General features: G+C 41.1%; 1 protein-coding gene across 1 annotated transcript in view; it reads right to left on the bottom strand.

Annotated features, from left to right (window-relative positions):
- RTKN2 (rhotekin 2) overlaps window positions 1–18,142 on the bottom strand; it is a 46,080-nt gene that overhangs the window by 20,089 nt on the left and 7,849 nt on the right. Inside the window, exons 2-5 of the mRNA XM_009906102.2 lie at window positions 9,439–9,638; window positions 6,965–7,023; window positions 2,713–2,766; window positions 1,361–1,478 (exon numbers count right to left, since the gene is read on the bottom strand). Of these exons, the coding sequence (XP_009904404.2) occupies window positions 1,361–1,478; window positions 2,713–2,766; window positions 6,965–7,023; window positions 9,439–9,638 (431 nt within the window). The remainder of the gene's footprint in view (window positions 1–1,360; window positions 1,479–2,712; window positions 2,767–6,964; window positions 7,024–9,438; window positions 9,639–18,142) is intronic.

The raw sequence follows: 18,142 nt of genomic DNA on the forward strand, positions 1-18,142 counted from the left end.
GTAACTTACTGTTGAAGTCATGAGATGGATGTTATAATTAAACCATAAACAACTGCAAACAGGAAATTCAACGTTTATGTTAAAAACTGAAAAAACCCCGTGTTATGGAAATACAGAGGCAAGACATTCAAACACACTTCAATCTGCCCTCTGCTGTTACACAAGAATCACATGATTGAAAACCTATCCATGCCTATGGCACTAAATCAGACTGAACTGTTTTAAAGATATCTTATTGCACCCCAACCCCTTCAACATTACCCCAACTCCAAAAACCTCCTAGCTCACTTAAAAACAATAAAATTTGTCATTCATAACTTAACTACCTACAGCTGCATTCTTCTGTCTGCAGCCCATGCTTTCCCTGTCTGTTTTCAGTTCTACCATTTCCCTTGTTCTCAAGCTTAGTCATCAAACCAGAAGCCTAACCTAATTTTTCAGGTACAAATAACGTCATTACACACATGCCCATAACAAAATCATCCCAGAGGCTTTTATCTTGGAAGAGACGAGGCAAGTTGCAGTGCCTTGTCTGCTTTTGTTGTAGTATTCCACAGAAAATTGTAATGGTCAAGTCTCCTATCTTTGAAGAAGCTGATTTCAAGTTTTGCCCCCGAACTTAACTTGAACAGGTGCTTAAGAAAGTTTAAAATCAGATTTAAAGCTCCATTCTCTCTCAGTCACTCAGTTTTCAGGATCTTGATTTAAAGTTTTCAGTAGTTTTAGCTTTCCAGACAGCTGTCCTCAGGAGTCTGAATCTAAGTTGCTAATATAAAAAACAAAGCAGTGGAAATAATAATAATTAACAAAAAAGCTAAGTACCTCTCAGGGAATCTCTTAAAAATCAGAAAGCTACAAAAAAGTACATGAGCACACCTTTCTACTCTTTTCCAGGTTACTTTTAAAGATAAGTGAATAATTTCCTGTCTAGTATTCTTCAACTCTATGGACAATGGCTGCATATAGATATAAACAGAGTATGAGGTGTGGGAAGAGACAGTACCCTGCTGTACAGAATAACAGGTAAAGCACCGAGTGCAACATTTGTGACTATACTTTCATAATGGTTTCAGGTTTTAGTATTCATTTAATTCTGTCCTTAAGGTATGTGTTTGTTTATCTCTTTATGTACAGGAAAAAGTTTCAGCATAATAAAAATGAAAAGTGCAGGTGGTACATCTACAACCAGCAACATACCACAAGTGGGAATCCACCAGCCACTAAAATTAACAGGACCTCTACTGATTTCATTGTCCCCAAAACTTTGTTGACCACAGCCAGTCTTATTCACAGTCTTATGCACTTTCAAAAGAAAATAGCAACATTTGTACTGCATTCAACAGAAATAAATTATACTCACAATATTGTCACATTTTCAAAGCAAATATCTGTTATTGTTTTATCCACAATAGCCACCTCTGTATCAAAAATCTCAGATCCCATTCTGAACAAACAGAACACTGCATAGCGCTGTGATCCTGGAGAGAGCCAAAGAAATGTCACATTAGCCATTAATACATCACAATACTAAATGCTTCCAGTAAAAAAAGCAGAATCATAGAATAGTTTGGGTTGGAAGGGACCTCCAAATCTCATCTAGTTCAACCTCCCTGCAGTGAGCAGGGACATCGTCCACTAGATCAGGTTGCTCAGGGCCTTGTTGAGCTTGACCTTGAATGTCTCCAGGGATAGGGCTTCAACTACCTCCCTGGGCAACCTGCTGCAGTGTTCCACCACCCTCATGGTAAAGAACTTATTGCTAACATCCAATCTAAGCCTACTCTTCTCTCATTTTAAACCATTGCCCCTCATCTTATCATTGCAGGCTTTTGTAAACAGTCCCTCTGCAGCCTTCTTGTAGGCCCCCTTTAGGTACTGGAAGAAATGGTAATTCAGATCTCCAAGGAATTACTCTCAAATTCTTCTCACCATAAATTTTCATCCAAGGATTTTATGATAACTGAAATATCAAAACTGAATAGGTAGAACAACATTCACAGAAGGGAAAAAAGCCTACTTCTGCTCAACTTTTTTTTTCTCTCTGATAATCAGGTGTAGTTTGTGCTGGCAACTTCAGAAATGTCGGCAAAAATGTAATTTGTTTAATAAAGCCAAATTTAGGAAAAAAGAAAAACACTAACATTTGATCCAAAGCCTGTATCATTTTATGAATGTACTATATAGGATTAGACTATTTTTGCATGCTTAGCCCCTTCGACCCCATTGAAAATCAAAGTGAAATCAATGCCAGGTGACAGCTGGAACGGATTTAGGGTTAATCTCCGTGACGCAGCAAAATACATGTACTTGAAGACTATCCAATAATACACTCAACACCAACAGACAACTTTCATTTAAGCTTGTCACTGGAAACATCCCCCAATATACTCTCTCAAGTGTAGACAAGACACAGAACAAGGTGTTTAATCAGAAGTGTCTCAGCTATCCATCTAATAACAACAATATTTTGTTGCTTCCTCTGGAATTCCTCCTCAGGAGAACTTTTTCAAGATTAGGAGTTAGATGTATAGAACCACAGGACTTCAAACAACCAACAACTTCAGGTTAAGAGCAGCTACACATCAAACAGTAAAATACAGAGCTACTGAAAGGTCAAAGAAGGGGCTGAAGTAAGTATGGACCTCCCCATCCAGTTTAAGTTTACAGGCATAAGCAATTGCTTATCACAGTAGTTTACGGCATCTTACATACTTTCTTTATTGCTGAAGTGATCAGAGCCTTTCCACATCAATGGTATTCGGATATCTAAAGCAAGGGGAAAAAAAAGGCAGGGAAACTAAGTTAGAGCCAATATTGTAGATCTGTGATCAAAACAAATTACAAACACACTCTCATTTCTTTTCCTAATGTTCTGGATGTAACAGGACTTCTATCCATAACAGCACAACTATTTCAATTCTATTATCTACCCATGTCAAAACAAAATTCATCAATTAGTTCAACTTCAAGTGTCATTTTCTTTCAGCATTCATGTTAGGATAAAGAATATTTTACATCTCATTTGAAAGTACCTGAGAATACATTTCAGAGTGGCAGAGTAACATAGTTCTGAGGGGTACTCTCAGAAGGCAGAGGTTCTGGGCCCATTATCATGCAGAGATGCAAACTGAAACTGCTTGCCTTGTACTGGAAACCACTCATCCAACTGCAAGAACAGAAACTTCCTGTTTTAATGGAAAGACTGGGATACTTACACTGCAAACACTTAAGTCTTGTTTTGCTAACCACAGGGAAAATATCACTTGTAATCACATTCCCAGTAAGAATTGCCTTAGCTGGCATAAAAAGAGTTTACAAATCTTTTTTGTTTTAAACTCTGAAATATCCTTCTACTTCTGAACCATAGTAAAGAGGCAATTACTGAAACATTATTTTAAGTCATGCCTGTCATTTTAATAACAGAAAAGTATTTTCTTGAACAAATTTTTCCAATTTATCTACTCAGTCCAAAACAGCACTGAGTGACATTTTCCTCCAGTTTCAAGGACTCAGCTTTAGGCATAATGTTTCTTATTAGCCCCTTGTTAAAAGACAAATGCAGTAAGGGCTTTATAAATCCAACCTTGTTTTCTCAAATGCTAGTGTTGTTTAAAAATACATGCAATATATTAAGTGACACATGATGGCAGCAGTGAACAGCACTAGCTCAATGTCCTTTGGTTCAAATCTTCAGTATCTTGTAGAAAGGAGCATTGCTGACTCTAGTGTTGATCTCTGTACGAGGCTGATGGAAAAATCCACATATAGTATGCTAAAATGAGGTATTTTGGCAACCTATTGTCATGTATTCCTACAAAGGCTTAGCCACAAAACTTTTTGTTGGTTTAAGTGAAAGTGCACATAGTCACTCTGTTTCAGAAGTTATATTACATTAATAAATGCAAATTTAAGTTAGTTTTTATCATATTATGGGACATCTTGTGATACATGCTGTTTCAATGTGAAAACCTGCAAATTTCTCTGGTTTTAAGTGTTCATAAAAAGTAATTTTCAGCAATGAAATATGTCAGGATATAGATTTAGACTGCCACAACTCCCTAAAAATCAATACATCACCATCTTCTGAAACTGCTTTTCACTTCTAAAGATGCAGAGTAGGCATTTCTAAAAGTAGTTCGTTTTTTAACATAAGGAAACAGAAACTGTTTCATTCAAACGGTTACAAAAGTCTCTCTCAAAATTGCAATAGCTATGTGTTTATCTCTGTCAGAGATAAAGAACAGAATGTCTCTTTCTTAAGAGACAAAGGTCAAAAATGTACATAAATATGCAAAAATAGTTACAATAAAAGCCTTTTTTTCACTTTTAATCATGGCAAACTCTAAGTGACAATTTTAATGTGCTGGATACGTCTTGTTACCAATTTGAGAACTAAAGATTACTTTGTATGCCCCTTTCAATATCACCCTGGCTGAAAAATTTCCACCTTAGTCAGAAAATCATCAGGATAGAGATAGCCAATGGCCTGAGCAATTCTAACATGATACTTGTAAACCAGTTCTCAATTCATTCTGGACTGAAAGAGCTGCTATTTAGCAAAAACAATTTTCACACCCCCCATTATCAGTTACCATTAGCTATAAATCTGCATGGATTCAAATTGGATATATTCAAGCAATACAATTAATCAGATTTAAAGGCAATGATTCCTTTATAAAATTACTTTCGATTATGATTATGCTTTTTGATAACACTCAATATACTGTCTTCGAGCATAAATGGCAATTTATTCACACATGTAGAGAAGAAGTAAGTAAAAATAATAGAAGTGTGAAAATCTGTGGATTAAGGAATGCACTCCCCAACACGGTCCCTGACATACAGTTGTTTTCTGTATGAGTACATTCCTCAGTACTCCTGCAGAGCTCTTCCTGAACTTTTGGTGTTTGCCACATGATCACACTTGTTTTTTGCTAATAGCCTAAGCTTCTGGCATGCACCATACCTGATGATGTCCTAATATATTTAGAAGAAGATAGATTACTTTCCCTTAAAATATCTATTCTGCATCTTCAATTCTTAAATTGCATGCCTGTCACTACACAGACCACTCGCTCCTCGTCTCCAGCCTCTCCCAGAGAATTCAGTCACGACATGTGATTCACGCTGCTTGCACTCACAACACATTCTCGAACAGGCAGGGAACCAGCATATGCACAGGTGCCTCCCAAGCATGCAGGGCAGCTCCAGCAGCAAATCCACTGACGGCTGCCATACAAGACAGAAGAAACGTAGCATGCCCCATTTGCTACACAAGGACTGGGAAAGACAGGGGAAGAATAAGAGGACATTACAGACTTGAACATAGTGCAGCTGTGGAAACAGACAGAACCTGATTTGGCATGCTAAATGGACACAGGGGAATAGGTCAGAGGGTAATGCAAAGAGGAACCAGACTGGCACATATTCATGTCATCTAAGAATCTCCCAGTCACGTATCTTGTCCAAGGGCTCCTGCCCTTGCCACGCATGAACAAACCTGTCCCCACAATCACTTCAGTTGAGAGCATCCCTGCCCATGGCAGATAGGTTGAAGTATATGATCTCTAAGGTCCTTTCCAACCTAAGCCAATCCGATTCTATGTACTCCAGTTCTCTGCTTCTCAAGCACAGAGTGGAAAATAAGGAGCTAATAACAGGTGATCTACAGAAAGCTAAAACCTCTCAGCAGAGGCCAAGAACATTTAAGCTTTCCTGCTGTAAACTGGACCAGGCTCAGCTTCCTGACACAAGTATCTAAAGAGGGGTAATGCATGGCAGCATCACAGCACTCACAAACAATTCACCATGTGTTCACAGTGAAGTAACTGAAGCCACTTTCTCTTCTTCACTTTGATCTGTATGCCATATTTCTGAGGATCATAAACCCCAGTTTGAGAAGCACTATGCTGGTAACAGGACAGACTCATTAACAGATAGCACATAATAGGAAGTGGTATATTTCAACCTCCTATTCCCTTGTCACATCAGAAGAAACTAGCTAAATATTTCATGTCCTAAACAAAATTTTCATACTAAAATTAGAGTCCTTACACAGTTCTGGTTTTCTGAAGGTAACAAACATCTTCACTGCAGATAACGATAAATCTGAAGAAAGGTGCAACCACAGCACAGACAGGCAAACAGATGCCTTTCATCCAACTACCATAAGGAGGGAAGACAGATACACAATCTGCAAACAGCTGTGCTGGCAGAAAACATTATTGAACCATGTGCTCATCACTCTTCTACTAGGAGATACCTTGCTTAAATATATGTCAAAACATGCAGAATTAACTTAAACAGTTTCAGTAGTGAGCCCTTCTACACTAGTTTATTTTTAATGAAGTTAGGGAGTACGCATAGATCTGTTACCAAACATGGAACAGCCACAATGAACGGCTACAGGAATGCTGAAGATAGTGCCACACACCACTGACAAAGGCAAACAAAATGATAAATTCAGTGCTTAAGTTTGAGAAGAGGCTAGGACACAGTGCACCAGCCCACTGGAAATCACTTTTAAGTAGTCTTGTTACTGGTTTGCACTGTTTGCTGTAGTCATGCAATCTGCATTAACTAAGTAACATTTGAATACTCCTTATAATTCTGCTCGCACTTTGTTACACACAGACTGGATGATCACATCAAAGTTTTCTTTGTGGGGAGAAAAAAAGTTATCAGCACATTTACATATATTTAGCTTTGAAATTTATTCAGTGTTCAGTGACAAACAGAAAAAAAAATATTTCCCACTGTAAAAGTACCTGAAAGTAAAATGGAAACACTAGGACAGGATCTTCAAAGGCACATGCCTGACTTAAAAGCACAAGTCCCCTTGAATCACAAGAGGATTAATGTCCTGGAGTCAGACACTTTAAAAATACCATCTTATTTGTATAACCTGACTTACAAGTTACTGTCCAGCCAATTAGCTCCTATTATTGATTACCCAGCAGCTTACTTGATATAGCAACCTTTGCTCTGCATGCCACCCAGTCTTTTGTCCCATTTTCTGAAGACCTGTCAAAGAGAAGAAAAATGAGGAGATCAGTGCACTTACAACTTTTAAAACTCAATCTTTTAAACATTAAAAACTGTCAGGATTTTTATATTATAACTAGTTTCAAATGTTTTTCTTGAAAGTTAAATTTGGTATCTCTGGTTTAAGACATGAGTCATTAGATTCTTGCAGATAATCTGGAAGGAAAGTACACCATCAATTTTCTTAATTCTCTGGAAGATTTTACTCCAAAGCTTATTTAACCTGGGTATTAAAAGACAAGGAGCTTCATCTTCCTTGTCTTTTCCAGTTCTAACAGGACTAAATACGCTATCAACTGTACTCCTTCTATGTACAGCAATGAATAAGCAACTTAATTACTGGTTCTCTTACTGGTTAGAGACTTGACTCCTCTTCTCTTAATGGACACTAATTACAAAACGTTGCACTGTTAATGATCCAAGGGCTGGAACACCTCTGCTGTGAGGACAGCCTGAGGGAGCTGGGGGTGTTCAGCCTGGAGAAGATGCCAGGGGGACCTTAGAACTGCCTTCCAGTACCTGAAGGGATCCTACAGGAAGGCTGCAGAGGGACTTTTCATAAGGATGTCTAGCAACAGGACAAGGGAGAATGGTTTGAAGCTGAGGGAGAGTAGGTTTAGATTGGATTTTAGGAAGAAGTTCTTCAGTATGAGGGTGGTGTGACTCTGGAATAGGCTGCGCAGGGAGGTTGTGAATGTCTCCTCCCTGGAGGATGCTCAAGGCCAGGCTGGTGGAGGCCTTGAGCAGACAAGTGTAATTGAGGGGCATTCCTGCCCATGGCAGGATGTTGGAGTAGGTGATCTCTAAGGTCTCTTCCAACCTAAGCCATTCTAAGATTCTATGGTAATATTGTGATTTTACACACAGACAGACCATTTGCTAAACAGCCAGAGTCATCTTCAAACTGAATCAAAACAATCTGTAGATACTGAGCAACAACAGAATGTTCTCCTTATATCTGCCACTGTCCCTAATCAAATAAGAGCCAAATGAAAATTTCTAGCTGCTGCCAACATCCTGACTTCCAGTGGCAGTCAGAGTATCTTCAGAACTCACACATTACAGATCTACATAGTAGTAGGGACAAAATTCACTTGAAAACCCCAGAATTTTCTCTCTCACTCATCATCATTTTATCTGGATTAAGCTTTAACCAACACTAAAAATACTGAAAAAAGAACTGCAAATGCACTGCCACCTATCAAAGATATGATCTAAATGGTAATGATATGACTTTATAGCATGCATCTCTTTCCAATGACCTCCACTGACATTTCGAGGGGCCCCTTAAGAGAGAACCCTAAGCAATGCATGATAGACATAAATCAGGTAAACATCACAGCTGACTATAAGAAAGCAATACAGCTCTTCAGGTGTATCTTCAAATCTCTCTGCCCTGTGATGGACATATGCCATCACTATTCTCCAGTCACTAACATCAAAGACCATGAGTTAAGTAAATCAGCACATATACATACTTGATTTTATTGCATCCTTAAAAACATTAATAAAATATGAGTCATTGTAAATGTCTTCATTTTAGCAAAAAAGGACCAATACAACTGCAATGATTACAGAATACTACACATTGTGTTAGTTTTCAGAATCAGCTTTTGCAATAGTAACTGTTATAATCAGAAAATGCAGCTCTTCAATGGACTTGTCCTGTAAGACCATGCTTCTGAAAGCAAAATGCAGCAGGAATGCTCCCTGCAGGTGCAACAAACTGGAGCTAAGCATGTATTCAGAGAGTTTCTATGCTGAAGTGCAATATAGCATTTCATTAAAGTAACAACCTGAGAGCAACAGATTGACATGGCACCCAAATGTTCCGTTAGGCACAAAAAACAGAGCATTATTCAGATAAGCTACCTATATTTTAGCTCGTTCAAGAGTTACAATGTGAGAATACTTTCAACTAAACTGAATTTTCTTCATGTCTACTGTCGTCTTTATTACTTTGCTGTAGTTATCAGAAGTGGCCGGCAGAGGGTACCAATTAACCATGATGATCCCATCATTAAAGAGACCTTAAGAACAGAAGAATGAACAACAGAAATAGGTGTATTCTGACTTGGAGAGTTTTGTTTTGTGCCTTCAGACTTGGTTAGAGAATTTTTTTATATACTAAAGGAAATCAAGAAAAAATGTTTATTGTATTGCCTGATATTCAGACATATCCAAAGAGTAAAATCTACCCACAAAAATCTGACTTCTATTTAATTTTCTAAAATAAAAAGAAGCTGCTCAAATGGCATTACAAGTAATGCTTTAAACAGAGCACATCTGTATGGGGGAAGGGTTTAAATCCACTTTCCCAGATGGGCTACTAAGAATCCACGTAAGCAAAAGCCCACTTCACAATGCTCCAGTTGAATTTGATCTGTAACTCACCGTTCTGCAGTTCTGCATGAAATCGACTCTTCCTTTTGGCTCTGAAGCTCTGCCCTGTATGCAAGTATACGAGCATTACAAACCAACAGGTTTTTAACTGCTTGCAAGAGCTGGTCTTTCTGTGTGCTCACTGCAAGTAGTCTGCAGATGCCTTCTCGCATGCGGATTTCAAAGTTAATCTTCTCTTGGATGTCACATTCCTAGACATGGGGAAAAAAAAAAAAAAGAAAAAGAAAAAACCCACATGACTAAACAAAAAGCCAAACAGTACCTTGCATTTTTAATGAGCTCTGCTTATTTCGCAGTGGCACTAGAAAATCCCAGGCTTTAACTGTATGTTGCCATTACATGGTTACTAAATGTAAAATGAGTTCTCTCCTCAGGAACAAGAGAAAAACACAAGATGTAACAGACCCACTATATCCAGTACACATGTAAACTCCAAACAAGGCAGCAACATCAACTCATCATAGCATCTGAAAGTCACTAAAAATTTAGGTGCATCAATGTGTCATTCATAGAGTAGTAACATACGGCCCCCTCATAGGGTCACTCAGAGGCCTAACTGAACAAAGCTTATAAATTCACTTGCCAGAAAGTTTACAGCTAACCCTACCCAAATAAACTCTAAACTCAGGAAAGTATCTGAAATATTTGAAAACAGAAATTCAGTCACATTGCTTCTTTGGCTATCTTAAGGGTTTAAAATAAAGTTGTTTTCACTTCTGTGACCTACCTACTAGCCGCCTTCCAGGGGGCCTACAAAGGCTGCAGAGGGACTCTTTACAAAGGCCTGTAGTGAAAGGACAAGGGGTAATGGTTTGAAACTAGAGGAGATTTACACTGGATGTTAGGAACAAGTTCTTTACCATGAGGGTGGTGGATACACTGCCCCAAGTTGTCCAGGGAGGTAGTTGTGGCCCCATCCCCAGAGATACTCAGGGTCAGGCTCAACAAGGTCCTGAGCAACCTGATCTAGTGGAGGATGTCCCTGCTTTCTGCAGAGGGGTTGGCCGAGATGACCTTTGCAGGTTCCTTCCAACCCAACCCATTCTATTATTCTATGATATAAAACCCAGATAACTCCAGGAGGAAAAAAAAAAGGAAAAGAAAAAAGAAAAGGAGACTATCCTAATACTTCACTGTTACAAGCCATGAACTTGAAAGTCAGACAGCTGTGGTGGCTTCAACACTGCACAAAGATCATGCCCAGCCTGGTGGAATTATAAACATTTCTGGGAACTCAGCGTTTTCCTACCTACTTCAGACAAAACATATGTTTGAAAATGTGTGTGATTCCTCACTTGACTTCAAAGAAGTCAATCTTTGCCAAGCCAGAAGATAATTAAGGTGAAGATCATAGACAGTTTGCTGTCTCCCAGGGGTTTGCTAGGTGCCACTGACTGATACATATTTTATTGTTATGTGGCCACCCCTGACCAAACCACATTATTTCTGACACTTAAAAACCAGTGTTGCCCCTGGTTGCAGGGCTGTATTGCAAATATATACTGCAAGTGGGTGATGACTGACATTTCTCCAACAAGAGTGTCCAAGTTACCTCCAAAACTAAAAGCATCATGAGGTTGTAGACAGACGGATGTTGGTCTCTTCTCCTAGGCAGCCAGTACCAGAACAAGAGGACACAGTCTCAGGCTGCACCAGGGGAGGTTTAGGTTGGATGTGAGGAAGAAGTTCTATACAGAGAGAGTGATTGCCCATTGGAATGGGCTGCCTGGGGAGGTGGTGGAGTTGCCGTCATTGGAGGTTTTCAGGAGACTTGATGGGGTGCTTGGTGCCGTGGGTTAGTTGTTTAGGTGGTGTTGGATTGGTTGGACGTGATGATCTTGAAGGTCTCCTCCAACCCGGTTTATTCTATTCTATTGTTTTATAGTCCATCTGAACTCAAAACAAGTGTTTTGGGGATGGATCAATAAACAATTGAGTGAAATTCATGGTACAAGAATTTGAATTTAGAAGTTCAGTATTTCTGCTGGTAGAAAAGTACTGGCAATGGCCCTGCCTTGAGCCTCTAAAGAGCACATAAAGAAGAGGGAGCTAATTTCTCCACAATCAAAGTACCTGAGAAATCCAGCATGCATGAAAGGGGTAATGAGGATAGTTTTCTCCTTTTGTTGGGGCTCACTCTGTCATTAGCTGCCTTTGCCATGAGGAAGCAGTCATAAGAGGCAGATGGAAGCTCACCACACAGCCACCATCTATTCCTTCCCATCTTTCCAGGAGTAGGTTTTATTGTTTCTAAAGACCTCATACCATAAAATAAAAGACATGTGAAGTTTCCACTACTGTTCCATCTGCTTAGAGAACATTCTTCTTCCCAAACCATCCTTTGTTGCCCTAGAGGAAAAGTAGCTTCAGTCCATAAGCCACTCCCAGCACAGCAACACGGTCAAGTTGCAGTACTGATCTACACAGCATCTGAAAGGGAGCTCAGGCACCTCAGAACACTATTATGCAAACTCCAGAGGCTACCAGAGTCCTTCAGCAGTATGAGATTCTCATTCTATTTTCCTCCTCTTCTGCAACCACATTCTTGCTAAAAGAAGACCTAGAGACATACAAAAGGTTCTTCTGCCCCATGTGAAGAGCCAGAAAGTCACTAAGCTCACATATGCAAACTTAGTCTCATTTTCCTCAGGTTGTAAAGGCGGTGAGTCACCCACCCAAGGTGATGAAAAGCCCAAGCTTGTGTGATCAGGCAAAGCAGAGGGAAAAAAATAAATTAAAAAAAAAATAAAAATCTATGTTCTACTGAATTTGCTAGTGTTTAAAACAAGTCAAAACAACAGCTGTGAGAACACAGGCAATGACTAGACACCAATGTGAAGGAGGACACTTACAAGGCGCAGAGGACTCTCCAGAAAATAAAAGCTCTCAACCTGAGGCCCCATGAGAAATGTTTAGAACATGCACAGGCTACTATAACACAGGCTTTTGGGCACCAGTGAGTTGCTTAGTGGTGAACAGCTCCCAAAGCTCCTATCAGGCATGTTTTCCATAGATGTTCCACAGGCATTCCCTACAGTGGATATACAAAGGCCTGGGACCCAGTACACCACACACTACCCCAGTTTTCCCCTTCAGGGATTTGCTTTCTAAAATTTCAACCACAACCAGTGTGGGATAAAGCAGCACACCAACACCCACATCCCCAGCACCTGCTTCTCTATCTATGTTTTCTCCTCTCCCTGAAGGCAAGAAAAAAGCAAATAGCTTTCATCAATCATCCTTTATTCTGAATCAAATTTTACACAGCTATGAAGAGCTAAGCAAGACCTACACCTGCCCCTAAGAAATAACTACTTATTCTTTGAACCTAAACTAATATATCAGCTGTTACAAAGCTGAATTTCATCTCAGAAGAGTGAAACAGTACTTCCCCTTAGCATTAGGGTAAGAGTCCTCTGCACTGACCCAGTATAGACCATGGCTCCTCTCCAGGTCTGTCACCTGCTATATAACCACAGAGAGGAAATAAACTTTCCTAGTTTGGGGCATTTGCATATATTCATATCAGGACTTTCACAACTACACAAAGGACTCAGTTTGATGCTATGTCTCAGCCAGGCTCACATTAAATATTCTGGACTAGCATTAAATGGCTGCTGAGTCTAGCTTAAATAATCACTGTATAAAACTCATCTGAAGAAATGATTTAACAGCCTGATTTGGAACATATACAGTTCTTCATGCCTACCAAAAAAATTGGTCAGCTTCTTTCCTCCCCCCAGTACCTTCTGAAAATACAAACACAGCATCTGGACTTGAAGCAATGACACAGCACTGTTTTGCCATATGGTGTCTACTAACACACTGCTTCCATTGTGGTCTCCATCCTTCCTGCACCAGTGGCAGTGTAACCCAGGCAGGATTACAAACAGCTGCTGAGGTTTTCAGCCTCACACTCAGGAACTGCCTAAACAATGCCTTCAGAAAGAGTCTTTCTATTCCCCACCCAATTATCCCTGGAACATAAGAATTTTTAAAAGATTTCTAGTTTTATACAGGCGATAAGAGTCACAACAGACAAAAAAAACCCCAACACTCCAATAATAACAGCAAAGAAAAATGACAGACACTGCTGAGGGAAGAACAGGTGGAAGTTTTACTTTAACTGATATTTTAAATACAGGCTTTCAGAAGTTTATTCCTAGGTACATTTCCAATTTATTACTGCATCTAAACCCCATAGGCCTACTTACATGTACAGTAAACATGTAGTCAGGCAGGGAGTATAGTTGTAAACCAAAGGCTGTGAAGTCACGATTGGGGGCTTCTCTAGCTAAATACAGGGAGAACGGTTTGTTGCAGCTGACGGCAGCAGCTTTACAGAGACAGCTGAATTCAACTAGCCCAGGGGTTTAAGTGATTCAAGGTTTACACAAACCTCATTAAAAGGAAACAAAAAATCAACAGCTAAGAGATTAAAGAGCGAGAAAGAATCGGGTCCACGCTCTATGACACTGAAGAGGGTGTGCAGGGAGCTCAGCGATCGGAGCACCGTCACCTTTGCGCGGGCAGCTGGGTGGCTGGACCCGGTTTCCTCCCACAGCGCGGCCGGAAGGCTGCCCGGCCGCTGAACCGGGCCGGCCCCGGCACGGCAAGCAGCAGGCTGCTGCGGGATCTGTTCCCCACCTCCACGGGCACTTCGCATGCGGAACAGGCACGCCGAGCTCGGGGTCAGTGCAGGCTCCCGCCCGCCGAGGGTCAGCTGAAGCCGGGCAGCGCTCAGCACTCTGGCCCCCGAGCAGCTGCAGAACGCTGTCCGCTCGCAGCAAGAGCGGCCGTCAGCGGCAGACACCTGCACTGGGCTGCAAGCGGCCGCATTCGCCGCCGCCGTCTCTACCCCACACCGCCTCCCCACCCGCCCGCGGCTCACCGGCTCCTGGCCACCGTCGCCCGGCACAGGCCGCGGCCGCATCCTCCTCAGGTGCGCCGCCGTTCTTTTGAACGGAAATTTTTCCCGCCCCCAGCAACGGCCGCCGCGGCTCCGCCCAATGCCCGCCCCTCCCAGGGCTCGGGAACGCCCGCGGCCGTCGGTCGGGCTGAGGCATAGCGGCTGGTGGCGGTGGGAGAGGCAGAGGCAGCTGTCCTGCTTGTCACTGAAGCCCGCGGATGGCTGTGCAGAAGCGCGGCATTAGCTGTTACTGACAGCATTATTAACTCCACGTTATCTGGCTAGAATAACGAGTGTTGAATCATAACGCCCAACACCCTTCATGGCTCCCGGTTCCTTTGTCCCCGTTCATTCATTTCCCCGCGGTGGGCCGATGCCTTTCTCTAAGATGCCCACTGTCCACAGGAGCTGGAGCAGAGGCCCGGAGCCCTCTTCCAAGGGCTGCACATTGCACACGGCTGTTCAGAAACACAGCGAACATCTTTAATAATGTCCTGGGATTTCTGCGGTTCCTTTACTTGCACATCTTTTATAGGATGGTACTGCAATACCTGTGCTAGCTATTGTGAAAAATAAACTACTGTGCAAGAGCTGTGCTAGCAGCATGTATTGTGAAAAATAAACTTATGTATTAAGATTAAATTACACTAATTATTCTTTGGATTGACTTGAGAAGAACTAGAGCCATCTCTCTGCTGCTGATAGTTCTGCAGCTCTGGCTGTCCTCATCAGATCCAACAAGTGAGCCAAAATCCATCCCTCATCCCTGATTTCTTGGCTTTTCTCTCTGAATTCTTTCTCTGCAGGTGATGGTCACAAGCACAGATCCTCATTACTTTGCACATGCTTGTCAACATTTGAAAGAAGTAAAATGTGCTGGAAGGAGTGAGATTATATACAGTGTTGCTAACAGCTTTCTACAGAAGACAGAAGTCTCCTGGCTAACATATGCTTATTTAAAATATACAGAAACGTAGTTAGAAGAGAAAATCAGAAAAGCCTTGTTGTTTCATCAGGATTTCATATAGGTGCTTGGCTCCTGACATTTACAACGTGGGCACAAATGCAGGGGATTTCCCTTCAAGAAAAATCTTGAACTTCTGCACCAAAGTGGTGCTTTCCTTGGTGGAAAGCAGAGCCCTACTTCCCTCCAAAGTTCTCAAGTCTCACCTTAAGGTAGAGACGGCAGTGGGAGTTGTTCAGCAGTTCCTGCCTCCATCTTGGGCCATGTTCCTGTGGCATTTAGGTATTCAGGAAATACCTTCATCCTGAAAGCTTCTGCGTACCGTTGTCAGGACACATGCCACAACTGGCAAGCCTCACCCTACATTACATGTCCATAGACTCACTTTCTAAGTGTAAGAGTAGGTTTGACAGAGATTGAAAGGGAAAATTCCATGTAATCTTACTGCTTCATGCATCCCATGGGGAGCCTTGTATTCCCATCTCTGCTAGAGAGCTCAGAATTTCAGACTCATCAAGAGAGAGCCACCAAAAGACAAGAGAACACAAGATGCCAAATCGAAGTGCCCTTTTGCTTCACAAGAAGGCACGTCTTAAGCTGTGGTCTGGCTGCTCTTGAATCAGTTGGGGATGGGACTACAGCCTCAAAAATCTCAAAGTACTTTTCTAGACTACAGAGAAAATTAGAAACAGGAACATTCCTGGAACTGCAACCAAACAAGTGGAAGTCTCAACTGAATTGTATTATCATTGAACCAATGACCAAAGTAAGTGAGGAGGAGATCCAGGCTCAACCAATGTCAATGGCTGAAGCTCTTTGCTGGAAATGGCAGCATAAACAAATAAGGAAAGAATCACTGTCATTCTGCCACATTAAAATTCATTCACCAGCTCACAAGATAGTGTGCTACCACAGAAAACCAATACAATGGGTCACAAAGACACACTGAAACAGTTTACACCCAGCATCATCCTAAGCAGTTCAGCACCCTAGAACAAATTCACTGTTTCAGGTTTTCCAGAAGCATCCCCTGTGGCACTACCAAGAACAGCTGTTTCAGGTGTGCACCAAAAGGGGTTTGTCAGAAGCTAGGGTGGCTATGCAGGTGTGATAAAAATCACTGCCAAAGGACAGGTTATGCCCCAACCTATTTCAGGCAATCCGCATCTCTAAAGCCATTTTTGCTTGTGGTGTAGACAGCTCCCAGGAATCTGTGGCAGCTTTCCAAGAATTTTAGATGCTAATTAGCATGGGTTTGCAGTACAGTCTGTTCAGCAAATCCTAGTCTTAATAAGTCCCAGAATGTGACTACTAATAACATAAAGAGCCCATGCCTGCAGCCCTTAGATGTTCTTACTGACATTGACTTGAATTGGAACCCTTAAGAAATCAGTGGGAGTTAAATGTGTAGACTCAGCCCTAATTAACATGAAGAGCATCTTCTCAAACTCAGTATATATCTGCTCCTGAGATGGTTCAAATGCCCAGCTTTTCCACTACATTAGAAACATGTTGCTGCAAAGTCTGGCTTTTCATGCTCTTGCACCTGCTTCTGCTTTGGTTCCCTTTCCATGCACCTCCCAGAGATGTTAATTTTTTTCTTTATAAAATCAAGCTTCACAATTCAGTTGCCCTGTCAGATGCTTAATTAAAAAAAATAAACATTTCACCGAACTTCTAGTCCTTTCTCTTAAGGGAATATGAGACTGAGGGTTTAAACAGCATTTCTGCAGGTGGTATGTGAGATGAGATGTTCTCTCCACGCTCCAAGCCTCATTGAAACTATGCTGTCCTGTGTTGCAGCATGCATACTAACTTGAGGAAGGCTTTATGCCATCTACATTTTCCAGAGATTTAGGATTCAGCTAGCAACTATTCTGATCCCTAATTTAAGAGTAATTCCAGCACACAGCTACAATTAAAAAAAAAAGGAAAGAAAAAAGAAAAAAAAAGCAGCACTGTAACTGTGTTTTCTTCTCCAGACAAGGCTCCACTGAAGAGCAAAGAAAGCTAAGGCACAACCCACAAAACAAGAAAAATCCTGCCGAGTCACTGCTGCACTAATGCAGAGGAGCCAGAATAGGGTAGGGTGAACTGTACAGGGGATCTATATCCAACCTTCAGTTTCTTAAGTGAAACATTCATTTTTTTTCAGATGAATCACACCTTCACATCATCCTTTTATTTGCCACTGTATTTGCATTGCAAAGCATTTGGCTTCCTTGTAGTATTAGGAAGACTAGATAGCAGAGGAAAGCTCGTTGTCTATCTAAATCATTCTTCTGCTGAGTGTTACATCAGCATATTATTTTAAATGCTAGGCCCATCATTTTGGTTTAGCAGGTACAAAATGTCTACACCTACTCTTGACAGCACTGCAATATTTTTCTTAATTTCTTAGTTCCCACAGCTTGCTACACCTACTCCTTGAATATCATCAGAGCATGCCAGTAGAAATCTATTCAATTCCTATTCAGATTTATCCTAAATGGAAATATACAAAGGTTTTGTAGTGGTCGTGTGGAAAAGAATTGTCAAGACTGTTTTGTAACTGGTTTCTACTTATTTCATTTTAAACTGAAAAGCAAACTGTAGCCATTGATGGCATTGATGTTGATTACCATGACATGAGATCATTATAGGTTGGTTAAAAGGGCAAAGACTATGGAATCTAGAGTCTTTACCTGACCTCTTACTGAATCCAAGGTTAAGTTAAAAGACAAAATTATTAGCCTTGGTAGCTCATCATTCCAACCTGCTGAGGTCAGTTGAAGTCTTTCCATTCACTTAGCTGAGCAGAAGGTCAATATTCGGTTCTGCAA

Source organism: Dryobates pubescens, chromosome 30, assembly GCF_014839835.1.
Source record: "Dryobates pubescens isolate bDryPub1 chromosome 30, bDryPub1.pri, whole genome shotgun sequence".
Lineage (NCBI taxonomy): Eukaryota > Metazoa > Chordata > Aves > Piciformes > Picidae > Dryobates > Dryobates pubescens.